General features: G+C 40.9%; 1 protein-coding gene across 2 annotated transcripts in view; it reads left to right on the top strand.

Moving 5' to 3' along the window:
- Positions 1–15,563, top strand: part of PDE6C (phosphodiesterase 6C) — an 87,005-nt gene that overhangs the window by 64,786 nt on the left and 6,656 nt on the right. Inside the window, exons 18-21 of one of the 2 annotated variants that reach the window (XM_063434911.1) lie at positions 32–95; positions 191–265; positions 682–765; positions 1,712–1,881. In XM_063434911.1, the coding sequence (XP_063290981.1) occupies positions 32–95; positions 191–265; positions 682–765; positions 1,712–1,881 (393 nt within the window). The remainder of the gene's footprint in view (positions 1–31; positions 96–190; positions 266–681; positions 766–1,711; positions 1,882–15,563) is intronic. The other variant, XM_063434912.1, reaches the window with a different exon arrangement.

The following is a 15,563-nucleotide window of genomic DNA, read 5'->3' as shown; positions in this document are numbered from 1 at the left end:
ACAGTTTTTAAGCGAATTATTTTTATTTTAGGGCCATGATGATGACCGGTTGTGACTTGTCTGCTATTACCAAACCCTGGGAGGTACAGAGTAAGGTAGGTACTATGGACCGTATTCCTAGAAATGAACACGTATAAATGAAGTATATTCTCCGATAGTATTATTTATTAATTTTTTTAATTTGTTTTAGGTTGCTCTCATGGTTGCGAATGAATTCTGGGAGCAAGGTGATCTTGAGAGAACAGTGCTTGAGCAACAGCCTATTGTAAGTCAGAAACTATACAAATATTAGGTTTAGTTTAAAGGGGATATTTTCATCACGATCTGTCATTGTACCATCACTTTAAAACAGCACATATATTATTTTAATAATTTTTAAAGCTGCATGATTTACGTGTCGCATAACACTAAAACATAGTAATTTTTACTGTGATTAACAAATAATTTTTTTATGATGTACAACAAGGAGACACAATTTTGAATGGATCACCTAAAACCGGGATCTAACGGGAACTAAGAAACATTTTGGTGATTGAACATCTCTGCTGCCCCATAGACAGATACTTTTTGTTTATTCCGTGGTAGTTTTGTAGGATTCAGTAGTAAATTGTAGAGCTGCTGCAGAGGTTATGTTATTTAACAAGGTAACTGGTTACTATAACAATGCGATTTTCGTTTCAGCCTATGATGGACAGAAACAAAGCGGAAGAACTGCCCAAACTTCAAGTGGGGTTTATAGATTTTGTTTGCACATTTGTTTACAAGGTAAGTCGTTTTCCTCATGTCAGTAAATGTCAATTAAACTAAATTGAAAAACACTTTTGAAAATGTAGGTACAGGTCTAGAACCCTGTAATTGAAATGTTCCCAAGGGCACATTTGACCTTCCCATAAAAAAATTATATACACAGGCCAATCCTGGCCAAACAAGCATGGATGACATAGAAAGGGAAGTTGATGCTTATGAACCTGTTTGTGGCCTATTCTAGTTAACCCTTATGACCATATCTGGACATTCAATTAATAGCACAATAATAACTGCTTATATTCTTTAAATGAGCAATTATGGGAGCTGCGGAGAGGGGGGAGGCATTGCTCCTCTGTTGATCCCACCTTTCAACGTACCTGTCTGGTTTATTTAATGAGAAATGAGTTTCTCTCGTAATGATCTTCCATTTGTCATTATGGCACCTTAAGTGACTCAATTTATTCATTTTGCCATGAGCTGTAGAAGATCGTACTGAACTGGATCATTTTCTCAGTTGACAATTGTGATCTAAATGTTTTATCTCGTTGTTTGATGAATAAACAATGTAAATACACATGTTTTTATGCATTAAATGTGGGTGTATGTACACATACATACATATATATATATATATATTAATTTTTTTTACCATGAGGAGCTATCACAAATTAAAAAAAACTATAGGGATGAGACTTTGCAAGGAAGGAGGAGGATTATTTTTCTGTAGGTGACAGCCATGATGTTAATTTTAGTAGTGTTAAACTAAATTAGAGACGAATATACTTGTGACTGAGTTTATATTGGAATGTAGAGGACAGCAGTTTATTAGGAAAATAATAAGTATGGTGTTAAAGTATTCATTGGAAATAGGAACACATTGTTGCTAGTATTACTAATATTAGCATTTGTGTAGCGCTTTACAGTTATCACTAATTTTCCCCAACTATCTATTTACTATCTCTAGGAATTTTCACGGTTTCATAAAGAAATCACGCCCATGTATGACGGACTTCAAAATAACCGGGTTCACTGGAAATCACAAGCTGATGTTTACGAAGAAAAAATGAAAGTTATCGAAGAACAGAAAAAGCTGCAGGAAAATTCTAACTGTACAAAAAACTGTAAGCAAGGATTGTGTAATGCATCATGGGTTAAACATGTTAAATAATTTAATTGTGACTAATAAGGGTTGATCACCATGGTTACATATACATGTACAGAGTTACAGAACAATTCTGTAGAATAGTGTTCGATTTCACCTACAAGTAGATTGAACTAAAAAACTAAAAGTGCAAATATGTCACGGACATCACAAAGGTGCTATTCAGTTAAGACACTAGACCGTTTGGCCAGAATAAGGGCAACCAACCATTACGTACCAACTGGGATTGAATTTTCAGACAGAGGAAGTAGCTGTCAAAAGGTGCAAATGATTTATACATAAGAATCTATTGTATAAAATTCAGCTTGAGTCTATGTAGCCAATCATCCTGCTTCCCCCTCCAACATTAGATCAAAAACAGCTCACTTTTATAATGGAAACTATACAGTTTATGCTATTGTTTCAATTTGACATTGCAATTTATTTTGCTCCAGAGTGACTGCTCACATAGATCCAAGTAGTAATAAATACTTTTTTAGCTTGCTCTGTCTGCCTTTCAAAATTTCTCATTCGAGGTTCCTCAAGATTTCTCATTCGAGGTTCCTCAAGATTTCTCATTCGAGGTTCCCAGTTGCTGTTAAATTCTTTTGTACAACTATTGACATGCATCTGTTACTCCCATTTGAAGCTCAATGTTTTTTCTGGAGTTGTTTCAAGTTATTTTGGAACTTTGTTATGAAGGACCCTATGCACAACTGCAATAGGGCCTTTATTTAAATAAAACAATGTGATGTAGAATTCCTAACTGTAGCAAATTCAGTGGAAGGGAGCCTCTGAGCTCCATAACAACTTAATCAAACGCAAGTTGTTACAAACAGTGTAACCCCAAGGACTCCTCTCCGTCATCCGATCGCTCTGCCCCCACCAACATCTGCTTGCTGAAAAGTTTCAATATGGAAACCTAGGACTACTGTGAACAGCAGCGTCACTGACTGGCTTAGACTGGCCAATCAGCAGCTCTCAAATAAAAAACCTGCTTGAGAAACACACACATTTTTCTCATTTTTATTAATGGGGTGCCACAGATTGTCTGAGAGCATCAGCTGACTGCTCTAAGCCAATCAGCGGCATCCCTGCCCCCAGCAGTTCTAGGCATTCATTTTGAAGCTTTTCAGAAAGCGGATGGATGATGGTTTCCAGTTCCTCAGACTTCCTCAAAGTCTTTACACTGCAATTAAACATGAAAAAAACATGAATTCAGAGGTGCGCTGAATGGGTATTTTAATTTAACAGGATTAATAAATAAAATAGAAAAATGTGCTGCCTCCTCTATTGCTTAGCCTCCTCACTTGAGAACAAAGGTATCGTCCCTGGTGGTCCAGTAGGAGTTAATAATAGATCTCCGATGCTCCAATAATCTTAATAATTATTCCCTGGTGACCGGGTTGGAGAGTGCATGGTCTGCACCTTCACCTGGTACAGACTATATCAATTGTTATTTGTGGTCTGGCACTCTGTGAGGAAGTTAGAATACAGGCTGGGAATCTTGGGGACTGTGCAGACACCCTCACTAAGCTCTGAAACCAAAAGGGAGCTATTTATATGGTGCTGACCATGCGCCCCAACTCCTGACCACCATTTAATCCTTAGACACTGCACACCCCCTTCCCACTGCTGGTGTGCCCTATGTGCTGCCCTACGGTAGCGCCATCACCTAGCGTACCTGTGATGTGATGAACCTGGTCTAGACTTCTCTAGATGCACAGAATATGAGCACTGTAATCTAAATAGTTTACAAGCAGGGTTTCCTTTTAGAAATTAGTTCTCTTTTTCTGTTACCGAGCCACGCTTTTCAATTCCGTATTACTGCCTTAACTGTAGTTTAAAATAAGCTTCTTTACCACAACCGTTTCCAAGTTGCAACATGACTGTACTCCCCAAAATAGGATCTGTGCTATCGAAAATATTAAAGTCAAAAAATATTTGTTGTAGAAAATATCCTTTAGTAGTATTTTAAGATAGAATCCTGTACATGCCCACTTGACAGGTGAGTACATACTAATGACATCTGTTTAACATGTCACTATAGATTTATTCATACAGCTCCAAGGCATATCGTTTGAGTGTTTTAGTTCATATCAATCTTAAATAGTATGTTAGTTTATCACTTTTTTTAAATCTATATATTTATTTTGTTTTTGCAACTCCAGCCATACAATTTCTACCTGATTGTTATGGCATTGGAAATTCAGTTTTTGTGTGTGAGAAAGGATATTTCTGTTTATAGGTGCTAATGTTTACACATTGTGGAACATTCCGTGGAGGGCAAAAATGATGTTACTATTATTTGACATTATTTTACTCTAAACATGTTGAAATTATCTGCTTACTTTTCTGATATGAAACTGATTAACATTAAAGGGAAATTAAAGGCTAGGAATCGAAAATTGTATTCCTAGCCTATAGTGCCCCCCCTCCCCCCTCCTCTCCCCCCAGCCACTTGCCACTTACCTGAATTCAGCACCCATGTGCCTCGGTGCTGGGTCAGGCACCGCCTTCACTCCTCTGATGTTGCTGCGATCGCATTAGGATAACCCCATAGAAAATCTGATACAATGCTTTCCTATGGGGTTTTAGCAGATGCAGGACGTCTAGTGTCAGTTAGGCAACCAAAAGTAACCTAACGACCCAAAAACATCTCTAGTGGTTGTCTGGCCACTGGTGGTGGAGTTAACCCTGTAAGGTAATAATTGCAGTTTCTCAATAACCGCAATAATTATCATTGTAGGGTTAAAGGGAAACTCCAGTGCCAGAAAAACGATCAGTTTTTCTGGCACTGGAGGGTCCCTCTCCCTCCCACCCCCCAATCCCCGGTTACTGAAGGGGTGAAAACCCCTTCAGTGACTTACCTGGGACAGCGGCGATGTCCCTCGCCGCTGTCTCCGCCTCCGCGATGCTCCTCCTTGTGATTGCGTCGGCCGGTGGGCGAGACTAATCTCGCTCACCGGCCGAGGAGACCTAATGCGCATGCGCGGAAATGCCGCGCATGCGCATTACGTCTCCCCATAGGAAAGCATTGAAAAATCATTTCAATGCTTTCCTATGGGGTTTTGAGCGACGCTGGAGGTCCTCACACAGCGTGAGGACGTCCAGCGACGCTCTAGCACAGGAAACCTGTGCTACAAACTAGGAAGTGACCTCTAGTGGCTGTCTAGTAGACAGCCACTAGAGGTGGAGTTAACCCTGCAATGTAATTATTGCAGTTTATGAAAAACTGCAATAATTACACTTGCAGGGTTAAGGGTAGTGGGAGTTGGCACCCAGACCACTCCAATGAGCAGAAGTGGTCTGGGTGCCTGGAGTGTCCCTTTAAATTGTCAGGGGCACTGCACCCAGACCACTTCAATGAGCTGAACAATATAAATGGTTCAAGGGGAGCGACATGGTGGGTTTAACACTATAGGGTCAGGAATACATGTTTGTGTGCCTGACCCTGTAGTGATCCTTTAACCCCTTAAGGACACATGACATGTCTGACATGTCATGATTCCCTTTTATTCCAGAAGTCTGGTCCTTAAGGGGTTAAGTGACTCAATTTATTCATTTTGCCATGAGCTGTAGAAGATCGTACTGAACTGGATCATTTTCTCAGTTGACAATTGTGATCTAAATGTTTTATCTCATTGTTTGACGAATAAACAATGTAAATACACATGTTTTTATGCATTGAACGTGGGTGTATGTACATATATATTTTTATTACCATGAGGATCTATCACAAATTAAAAAAAAAACTACAGGGATGAGACTTTGCAAGGAAGGAGGAGGATTCTTTTTCTGTGATGTTGATTTTAATAGTGTAAAAGTAAATTAGAGAAGAATATACTTGTGACTGAGCTTATATTGGAATGTAGAGGACAGCTGTTTATTCAGAAAAAAATGAGTATGGTGTTAAAGTATTCCACATTGTAAATAGGAACAATTTGTTGCTAGTATTACTAATATTAGCATTTGTGTAGCGCTTTACAGTTATCACTAATTTTCCTCAACCATCTATTTACTATCCCTAGGAATTTTCATGGCCACTGGTGGTGGAGTTAACCCTGTAAGGTAATAATTGCAGTTTATCAATAACTGCAATAATTATCATTGTAGGGTTAAATTGACAGGGGCACTGCACCCAGACCACTTCAATGAGCTGAACAATATAAAACAAATGCACCCATGCTGCGCATATCCATCTCTTGGCCATACACAGAATCCTATTCAGCCGTCCCACAAACCCGTGATATACATTTCTGTCCAGCTGCTTACAAGAATGACAACCATTTCCTAAAGGGAATGCAAGCTACAGCCAACATATACATAAGAAAATAAACACATGCTGTTAGCTGTTCAATTGTGCGTGTGTGTGTGTGCAAACCAGCTGCATATTTCAAACACTGGGAGGTAAGAAATCAGGACGCGCGGTGGACAATTCTAAAGAGACGTGCCAGTGACACCACTTGCTTCACCGGTGATGCCCAAAATGGGAGATCCCACCTGCAAAGAGTTTGGACTGTCCAGAGCAAGATAGCAGGCCAGGATGGCTTACAGCCTCCCTGGTTGACCCCCCACGCAGCATTGCTGAAACACTTTCTAGTGCCACCTTGGTAAGTGTCTTTAGATATGTGACACCAAGGAACAGAATCTTGACAATCCTGACCAGATCAGGACAGTTGGGGCGCGTGTAACAATGTTTACAGTTTGGATATGTTAGAATTTTGGAAAATTCACAATACCAAGGATTGTTCAAACCAAAACAACAGTGTTTTTGGTCCTGAGTAAGCCTTCCTATACTGATCCCCTTTTCCACCAAAAATAAATAAAAAGGAATATAGCCAAGCACCGACTTCTCCCCGAACCCTCCGATCCTTCTTTGCTGATGTCATGCCCCCTTGCTGCAGGGGGACATATGTCAGAGAGAGGAGGACATGGGTGCGACAGAGGGTGGGCCGTGCTGCTTAATATGTCCCAATGATGCAAAGGGAGGTCGAGTTACAGCTTCAGCAGCAGAGGGGTTAAATTCTGTATGTACACCATTTTATAGCGAAACACTGCTCATACAGAATTCATGGTATCATGACCACTTCAAACCACTGAAGTGGACATGGTGCTTAAAGTTACCCTCTAAGGCTCAGTAACAGGATTATCCACTACAGTGTGAATTGCCATAATTCAAAGTGAATTCAAATTTTAGACCTAAATAGACAACATCAAACTTGTCACTGTTTTTTCCCACTCAAGTCACAACTTTAGCCTATTAAAACTAAATGGCAAAATCTAGGCTAGTATAACCAATTAGGAACAATTCTCCAACTTTACAGCCAGAGGCCTACCTAGGTTAGACGGCACCTGGGGCAGAAATATATTTGGAAACCTGCCCAGCCCGAACTGTAAAAAAATTAAATAAAAATTAGTCTCCCTCTGCATTACTCCCAACCCCCTTTTTGTTAGGGAAAAAACACACATACACACACTCTCTCTCTCTCATATTTACATATACTTACATTTAGGTGCCCACATGCATTCATGTACACACACATGGAAACATATACATGCAGACTCATACACAAACACAGACTCATAGATGTGCATATATTTTCTGTATATATATGTACACACACACACACACACACACACACACTCAATACTACATCCATACACAGACAAACACTTAATTTCTATTTTAATACAGTGAGGTGCACCCAGCCGCCCTGTTCTTACCTTGATAAGGAGAGCTGGAGTGGAATCTCATACCAAGTGTCCAGTGAGGAGTTGCGGCATCAGCCTCTGTACTGATTTCCCAGCTCCGAAACGCTCTGTACTTTTGCTGGTGTTGGGATATCATCATATACAGTACAGGTGGCAGGACAATACAATGGTACAACACACAGAATTAAGTCAAACATGGAAAAATTATAAACTAAGGAAAGACTTATTACCGGGCCTTAGAATAACCGGAATTAACGTATATAGAGTAGGGATGTCCCGAACGGTTCGCTGGCGAATAGTTCCCGGACAACATAGCGTGTTCGCGTTCGCCACAGACGAATATGCGATGTTAGATCCGCCCCCTTTTTTTTTGTGGCCAAATTTACTAATACTAAGTAAAAATTACTTAGTATTAGTAAATTGTGCCCCTACTCGCAATACCGCAAGTAGGGGCATGTCTATTAAACAGTTAGCAGCCACAGTGAGCGGGTGGGGGCCCTACATACCAATAGGGGGGACCTATTGTCCTCCCCCCCAGCCCCCACCCCTGAGCGATGGGTGGGGACCCTAAAAGTAATAATAAGAGGGGGACTTACTGTCCCCCCCGGCCCCCACCCATGAGCGGTGGGTGGGGGCCCTGAAATTAATAAGGGGGGACCTATTGCCCCACCTGGCCCCCACCCCTGAGCGGTGGGTGGGGGCCCTAAAAATAACAATAAGGGGGGACCTATTGTCCCCCCCGGCCCCCACCCCTGAGCGGTGGGTGGGGGCCCTAAATACAAAGAGGGGACCCTAGTCACCCCCCCCCTAAAAAATCTATTCTCTTAAAAATCTATTTTAAAAAGATCTAAAATTATCTCCCTACCTACCCCCCTCACCCTAAAAATAATGATGGGGGGGACCTTTAACTAAAAACCTGTAAAAAAAAAAAATTGATAAAAACAACTTACCATTCGATGTTTTCTTTCTTCTACAATCTTCTTTTTTCAGCCCCAAAAAAGGCCAAATAAAAAACCAAAATAACCCGACGCAATTTAAAAAAAAAAAAAAAAAATGAGCGCACAAAAAAAAAAATCCATGTTCACCCATGGAGGGCTCCGCGCAGACTGAGCTCTGCAGGGCGGGGGAAGGCTTATAAAGCCTTGCCACGCTCTCCAATTAGGCTAAGAACACTCTGATTGGCTGGTTTAAGCCAATCAGAGTGCTCTTTGTCATTTTACACAGCGTGGGAAAATTCCAAAGAACTTTCCCACGCTGTGTAAAATGACACAGAGCACTGTGATTGGATGGCTTGAAATCCATCCAATCACAGTGCTCTGTGTCATTTTACACAGCGTGGGAAAATTCCAAAGAACTTTCCCACGCTGTGTAAAATGACACAGAGCACTGTGATTGGATGGATTTCAAGCCATCCAATCACAGTGCTCTGTGTCATTTTACACAGCGTGGGAAAGTTAAATTTTCCCACGCTGTGTAAAATCACACAGAGCACTGTGATTGGATGGATTTCAAGCCATCCAATCACACTGCTCTGTGTCATTTTACACAGCGTGGGAAAGTTAAATTTTAATTCATTATTTTTAGGGTGAGGGGGGTATGTAGGGAGATAAAACATTTTTTTGGGGGGGAGGGGTGACTAGGGTCCTCCCCCTTTGTATTTAGGGCCCCCACCCACCGCTCAGGGGTGTGGGGCCGGGGGGGGAGGACAGTAGGTCCCCCCTCATTATCTTTATGGCCCCCACCCGCCGCACAGGGGTGGGGGCCGGGGAGGGAGAGGACAGTAGGTCCCCCCCTCATTATCTTTATGGCCCCCACCCGCCGCCCAGGGGTGGTGGCCCGGGGGGGGGAGGACAGTAGGTCCCCCCCTCATTATCTTTATGGCCCCCACCCGCCGCCCAGGGGTGGGGGCCGGGGGGGAGGACAGTAGGTCCCCCCCCTCATTATCATTATGGCCCCCACCCGCCGCCCAGGGGTGGGGGAGGACAGTAGGTCACCCCCCTCATTATCATTATGGCCCCCACCCGCCGCCCAGGGGTGGGGGAGGACAGTAGGTCCCCCCCTCATTATCTTTATGGCCCCCACCCGCCGCCCAGGGGTGGGGGCTGGGGGGGGAAGGAGAGTAGGTCTCCTTCCCCCCCCTTCAACCACTATTGTGGCCAGATAGAGTCCCTGTGGGTTTTAAAATTTGCCTGCCTATTGAAGTCTATGGCGGTTCGCCCGGTTCGCGAACATTTGCGGAAGTTCGCGCTTGCGAACCGAAAATTTTATGCTCGCGACCTCACTAATTTAGAGTAACTAGTAATGAGCTGAGGTCAGGGATACAGACAGAAGCATAAACGGTAAACAAAAGCCAAAGGGTCAGGAAGCCAGAAATACAGATAGTCAGAACAAGCCAAGATCAAAAACCAGAATAACAGTAGACAAAAAAAGTGCTCTCGGAAAACCAAACAGGATGGAAACCATGACAGGGCAATGAGAAAACACATTCAGGGGTTTAAATACCCTAAACCTAATTACTATTGGTAGGTAAGAATCATGTGGTTCCAAAACATGCGTGCGCGTCGATGATGTGGCGATGCACGCATGTCCACTTGACCCCCGACTCCGCTAGAGGTGGGGCTACAGAGGACCGCGGTATCGCAGCAGCTGGCCTCTATAGGAATGCCACACTCCTGGGGGAGGGACTCTCCGGCAGATCGGACTGTAATCCCTGCATCTTAGGTGAATATTTGAGGCCCGCTTCTGGTGCGCAGGTGAGTTGGCTACACCACCACATCATTGGTCAGAGCTTGTCTATTTTTTGAGTGAATTTTGTAATTTGGATTTTAGTGTATAAACCTGTTTGAATTTCCTAACAGTTCACGATTTAATAAATAACCTGGTCAGTTAATAGTTTGTAATATCAGGAGAGATTTGAGCATCTATAGCCGTGCCTTTCATTCGATTTTGCCACTGGCTAAAAACAAAAGAAAATAGTCTCCTCTATATTTTTATATTCTTTATCTATTTTGTTGTGTTTCTATTAAGCCACAGACCAATCATTGTATAATAAAAAAAAAGTGCTCCCAAATGATGTATAGCAGGGCTACAGGACCTTATTACAAATACAGCAACAATGTATTATGGCTTAAGAGAATTGTGTGAAGTCTAGTCCACAAACAGAGAACCAAGGTTTTAGAGGAACCAATCCAATTTACACAAACAGAATGGAATTATGTTGATGTGGGGACTATGAACTCACAGGACATTCAGCATCGTAGTAATTAAAATAACTTTGTATTACTTGGATTTTCCTCTAGACACAATGTGACAGGTAGTGACAATTTTCATGACTAACAAGAATTTATAAGTCATAAACCACAGTAAGCAGAGCATCACAAATAAAAATGGAATCTGTAAATGTAACTGTAAACTTAAAGGGACACTGTAGTCACCTAAACAACTGTAGCTTAATGAAGCAGTTTTAGTGTATAGATCATGCTTCTCAGGTTTCACTGCTCAATTCACTGCATTCAGGAGTTAAATCACTTTGTTTCTGTTTATGCAGCCCTAGCCACACCTCCCCTGACTATGATTGACAGAGCCTTGGCTTCACTTTCAATCAGATGCAATTTACCTTAAACAATTCTATCTCTTGCTCTGTAAATTTTACTTTAATGACATACAAGAGGCTCTTGCAGGATCTAGCAGGCTATTAACATAGCAGGGGATAAGAAAATCAAATCTAAATTAAACAGATCTTGCAATAAAGGAAGGATAAACTTTAGATGACTCTTTAAAGGAAGTGTTTAGGAAGGCTGTGCAAGTCACATGCAGGGAGGTGTGACTAGGGCTGTATAAACAAAGTGATTTAACTTCTAAATGGCAGAGAACTGAGCAGTGAGACTGCAGGGCCATGATATATACACCAAAACTGCTTCATTAAGCTAAAGTTGTTTTGGTGACTAATGTCCCTTTAATAAAAAAAAAAAGGGGGGCTAAAGAAAGTCTGCATACATAGGAATATAGAATAGTAGTATCTGATGCAATTGTACAAAATAATTGAACATTCTGTAATGATATATTATTTTATTATAATTATTTATATAGCGCCATCAGATTCCATAGCGCTGTACAATGGGTAGACTAACAGACATGTAATTGTAACCAGACAACTGGACGTACAGGAACAGAGAGGTGGAGGGCCCTGCTAAATGAGCTTACATTCTAGAGGGAATGTGGTATAGTGACACAAAGGGTAAAGTAGTGGTACAAAGTAGGTTGTTAGAAAAGTATTCACTGAGGGCTTAGTAGGTAATTTTTTTACAGTTGCAGGAGAGGAGTCATGGTGGGTGGGGGATAAAAACCTGCTAACAGTTTAATTGATAGAAAATTAACAAAGTGGAAGCCTGGTATAAGGTAAATTGGTAGGGCAGTGAAGGGGTTAACCCTAAATACCCTCCAGTTTAATTGATATGCTTTCTTGATGAAGGGAGTTTTAGATAATTTTTTGAATGGGTGGAGACTGGGTGCATTAATATATTAAACTCGTGTAATTGGTTTTATGACGGTCAAGTGGACCAGGTCAGTCTAACCTCAAAATGATTTCAGGAAGAACACATTAGCTGAAGTGCTATCGTGGAAATTTTAAAAGGCTTTATAGAAGGAGGTAATCACAACATATTCAGTATGACCCATGTGTTTAAAGGAGGTTGGGATTCATACATTGGCAAATGGATAAGTTACCAGCTGTAGCCGAGGAAAAAAAAAAGTGTCCTGGGGTTACGTTTTTATGTCATACTAAATTCTGTGTCTTTGACCATTTTTTTTTCTTTTTTTTCCCCAAAGTTAATGACTCCACAGCTGGGTGCAGAAGGGGGACAGTAGATGTGTAAATATATTTATTAAATGCGGCCTTGAAAATTTTAAATTTGTCTCACGTACAATACAGCTAAATCCAGATCTAAGGGAAATAGATGGTTATGGTCTGAGTTTTGAGCGAGTAACAAACATTTTTCCACATAAAAAAAGATATTGGACCACCAAATTCCATGGGGGGAGGGGGAGGCAGAGAATTAACCGCCTTATTAAATATAGTATAGGCCGGGCTTTCCTAGGAATTCCTGATGTGGTGCCAACTCCACAGAAATATGTAGGTGTGTGTCTCTGGGAACCGGGACGGGCTCTTCACTCACTCAGAGCAATCTTTCAATGGGATATTACATCAATGTAAAATCTCCATGAGCACCTCTCTCCAATACATTTGACAGAGCTGCTTTATATCCCAGGGCAGGTGTCCCTCTCGCACAGGAGCCTATAGGCAGGTACCTACCTTAGATGCTGATAAATCTTTTTTACTTTTTTTAATGTAATCAGTTTCTGCTCAGAACTTTCCCAAATGACAGTTGATGAAATTTGTGAAGTGTCATGTTAAAACATTTTAATGCAGTACACAGAATGTTTCTCTAATAATGAGGGGCCAGTCTTAATAACCTTTAGCATACCTTGCCAATTCACATAAATAACAACTCCAATTCATTGGGGGCTAAATACTAAACAATAAACTGTAGTGAGATATAATCCAAATTGCTGAATTTAGGACAAAATATATCTTAGGAAAAAGAAATTCTAGATGTCACTGCTTCACTATTATAGCTTGAATTTTGCAATCTGGTTTTTAATTGACCACAATTCACTGTCTCATCAATAAACCCTCTTGTATCACTTGCTAGACTTGTAAAATCATGCCTCCAATGTAACACAGTACATTTTAACGGTACATTCTAGAGCAGTGTTCCCCAACCCAGTCCTCATGGACCACCAACAGCCCAGGATTAAATGTGTGTCCCTGTTTTATTCCAATGGAGATACTGACAAAACCTGGACTGTCGGTGGTCCGTGAGGACTGGGTTGGGGAACACTGTTCTAGAGAAAGAATGTTAATGCTTTGGCTCAGAATACTTCACACAGACAGAAGCTGCTTGGCTGCTAAGTATGCACAACTCATTGTATGACTCCATAGACTGTATCTCACTTCTATCTAATACGCTGCATTATTGTGAATTGTCATTCCACATACTTCCATAATAATCAAAGCCAGTCAGCAATAACTCCTTGTTAAGGTTTTATCAGTGTATATATTCAAGTGGTTCCCTTCAGTTGATACGGTTTGATTTAGGATGACACTTTTGATTAAGGGAACAATCCAAACACTATAACCACTACAACTCTCTGTGATTAAGGCATTGGGATTTTCTAACCCTCCCACATTGTAGAGAGTCAAACTGTCTTAGTACGGTTTGATTTTTTTTATCCAGCATCCGCCAGGTACTGCTCCCTGTCTCCACAACTCCCTATAGAGTGACAGAGTTGTTCCTACTGAGCTAAATCAAGTGCAGGGCTTAGCTCATTGGCTGAGAGTGATCGGCTAAGCTCAGGAGAGCTAACAGAAGACCCTGCTTAGGAGCTGCTGGCTTTCTATGGAAAGTGAAATAAATGTATACTGATAAAACGTTTATTAGATATTGCTGTCTAACTAATATGTTGGAAGTATGAGGGATGACAATTCGCAATAATGCAGTGTATTATTTATTTATAAACTATTTTACCAGGATGAATACATTGAGATTTCTCTCGTTTTCAAGTATGTCCTGGGTGTATCAGCTGACGGTCTCAGCCTACCACCCGCGCCAAGTCCAAGGCTTCCTCATTGAAGCCGAAAACTTGGCCAGAAGAAAAGGGGCACAGCGTACAGATGCTTTCTACACAAATTTGAGTTAAATCACTAAAATTTAAAGGTGCAAAAATTGGCCAATCAGTACGCTGCAAAATATATACATAATGGGACCACTATGGGATTGTTGAAAGAGGCACTATGCTTCAGATTTAGTCAGTTGTAATCCTGTTGATAGTCATACACTTTAACAGGACCAAAAACAATAACATGTAAGAAGCGCTTAAGATTAAATTTAAGGTAAGAAAACTACTTTATATCCCACATGTACCAGATAAAATGGTTTAGGAAGGTAAATGAATAAATAGTGGAGCGCTTTAGAATTATTCCAATCTCTTTTGTATAGACACCATATAAAAACCCATACAAAATAAAACAAACAGTCATAGGAATTGCACATGAAAAAAAATGAAATAATGTAAATAGTTTTAAAATTACCCAATTCATAAATGTATATAGTACAAATCAGTAACACAATTATCCAATCACATTTACCAAAATCTAGTATACCAGCTCTAGTTTACTGGGGACTTTAAGGTTAGTCACTAACCCTAGGCATTAAAGGACCACTCCATAGGTACAATTTTGAAGACACTAAAATCACTGTTTAGTCTACTCCAGAAGTTCCCAACCCAGTCCTCAAGTACCCCCTGTCAGTCCAGGATTTAGGGGTTACCCTGTTGTGTAAAGTTTTTTTTTTCTTATTCTTCTTTTTCAAAAAACACCTTAGACACAACTGGGTAATCCCTAAATCCTGGACTGTTAGGGGTACTTGAGAACTGAGTTGGGAACCACTGGTCGACTCCACTGAATACATACAGGCATTTTTCATGCATGTATACATTGGATATATCTCTAGGGTTCTCAGATCACCATGTTTTCAAGAACACCGAATTTTTTCATATTTATGAAAACGCATGAAAAGGGTGGCCCTGCATTTTTGGCTGATGCTGGACATCATTACACTCTGCAATAGGACATCCAGCATCCATAAAATCCCCATAGGAAATATTTCCTATGGGGAGGGCCTAACGCACCACGCATGCGCATTAGAAACCCCATCGGCTGTAGGAGGGAAATGTAATCTCTTGGAGTAAGTTTTGTTTATTTTTAGCCTGAAGAGATCTGCCAGCTTATAGTATTTCTGAATTTTATATACTGTGCAGACAAATGAGGTTGGGTTAATTTTAAAGTGCTCCACTTTATAATATTGTTTTTTTCTTCACTTTAGCAGACCACTAGACGCTT

The sequence above is a fragment of the Pelobates fuscus genome, chromosome 10, assembly GCF_036172605.1.
Source record: "Pelobates fuscus isolate aPelFus1 chromosome 10, aPelFus1.pri, whole genome shotgun sequence".
NCBI lineage: Eukaryota > Metazoa > Chordata > Amphibia > Anura > Pelobatidae > Pelobates > Pelobates fuscus.
Note: the sequence above shows the minus strand (reverse complement) of the source record. Positions and strands in the feature narration are given on the sequence as shown.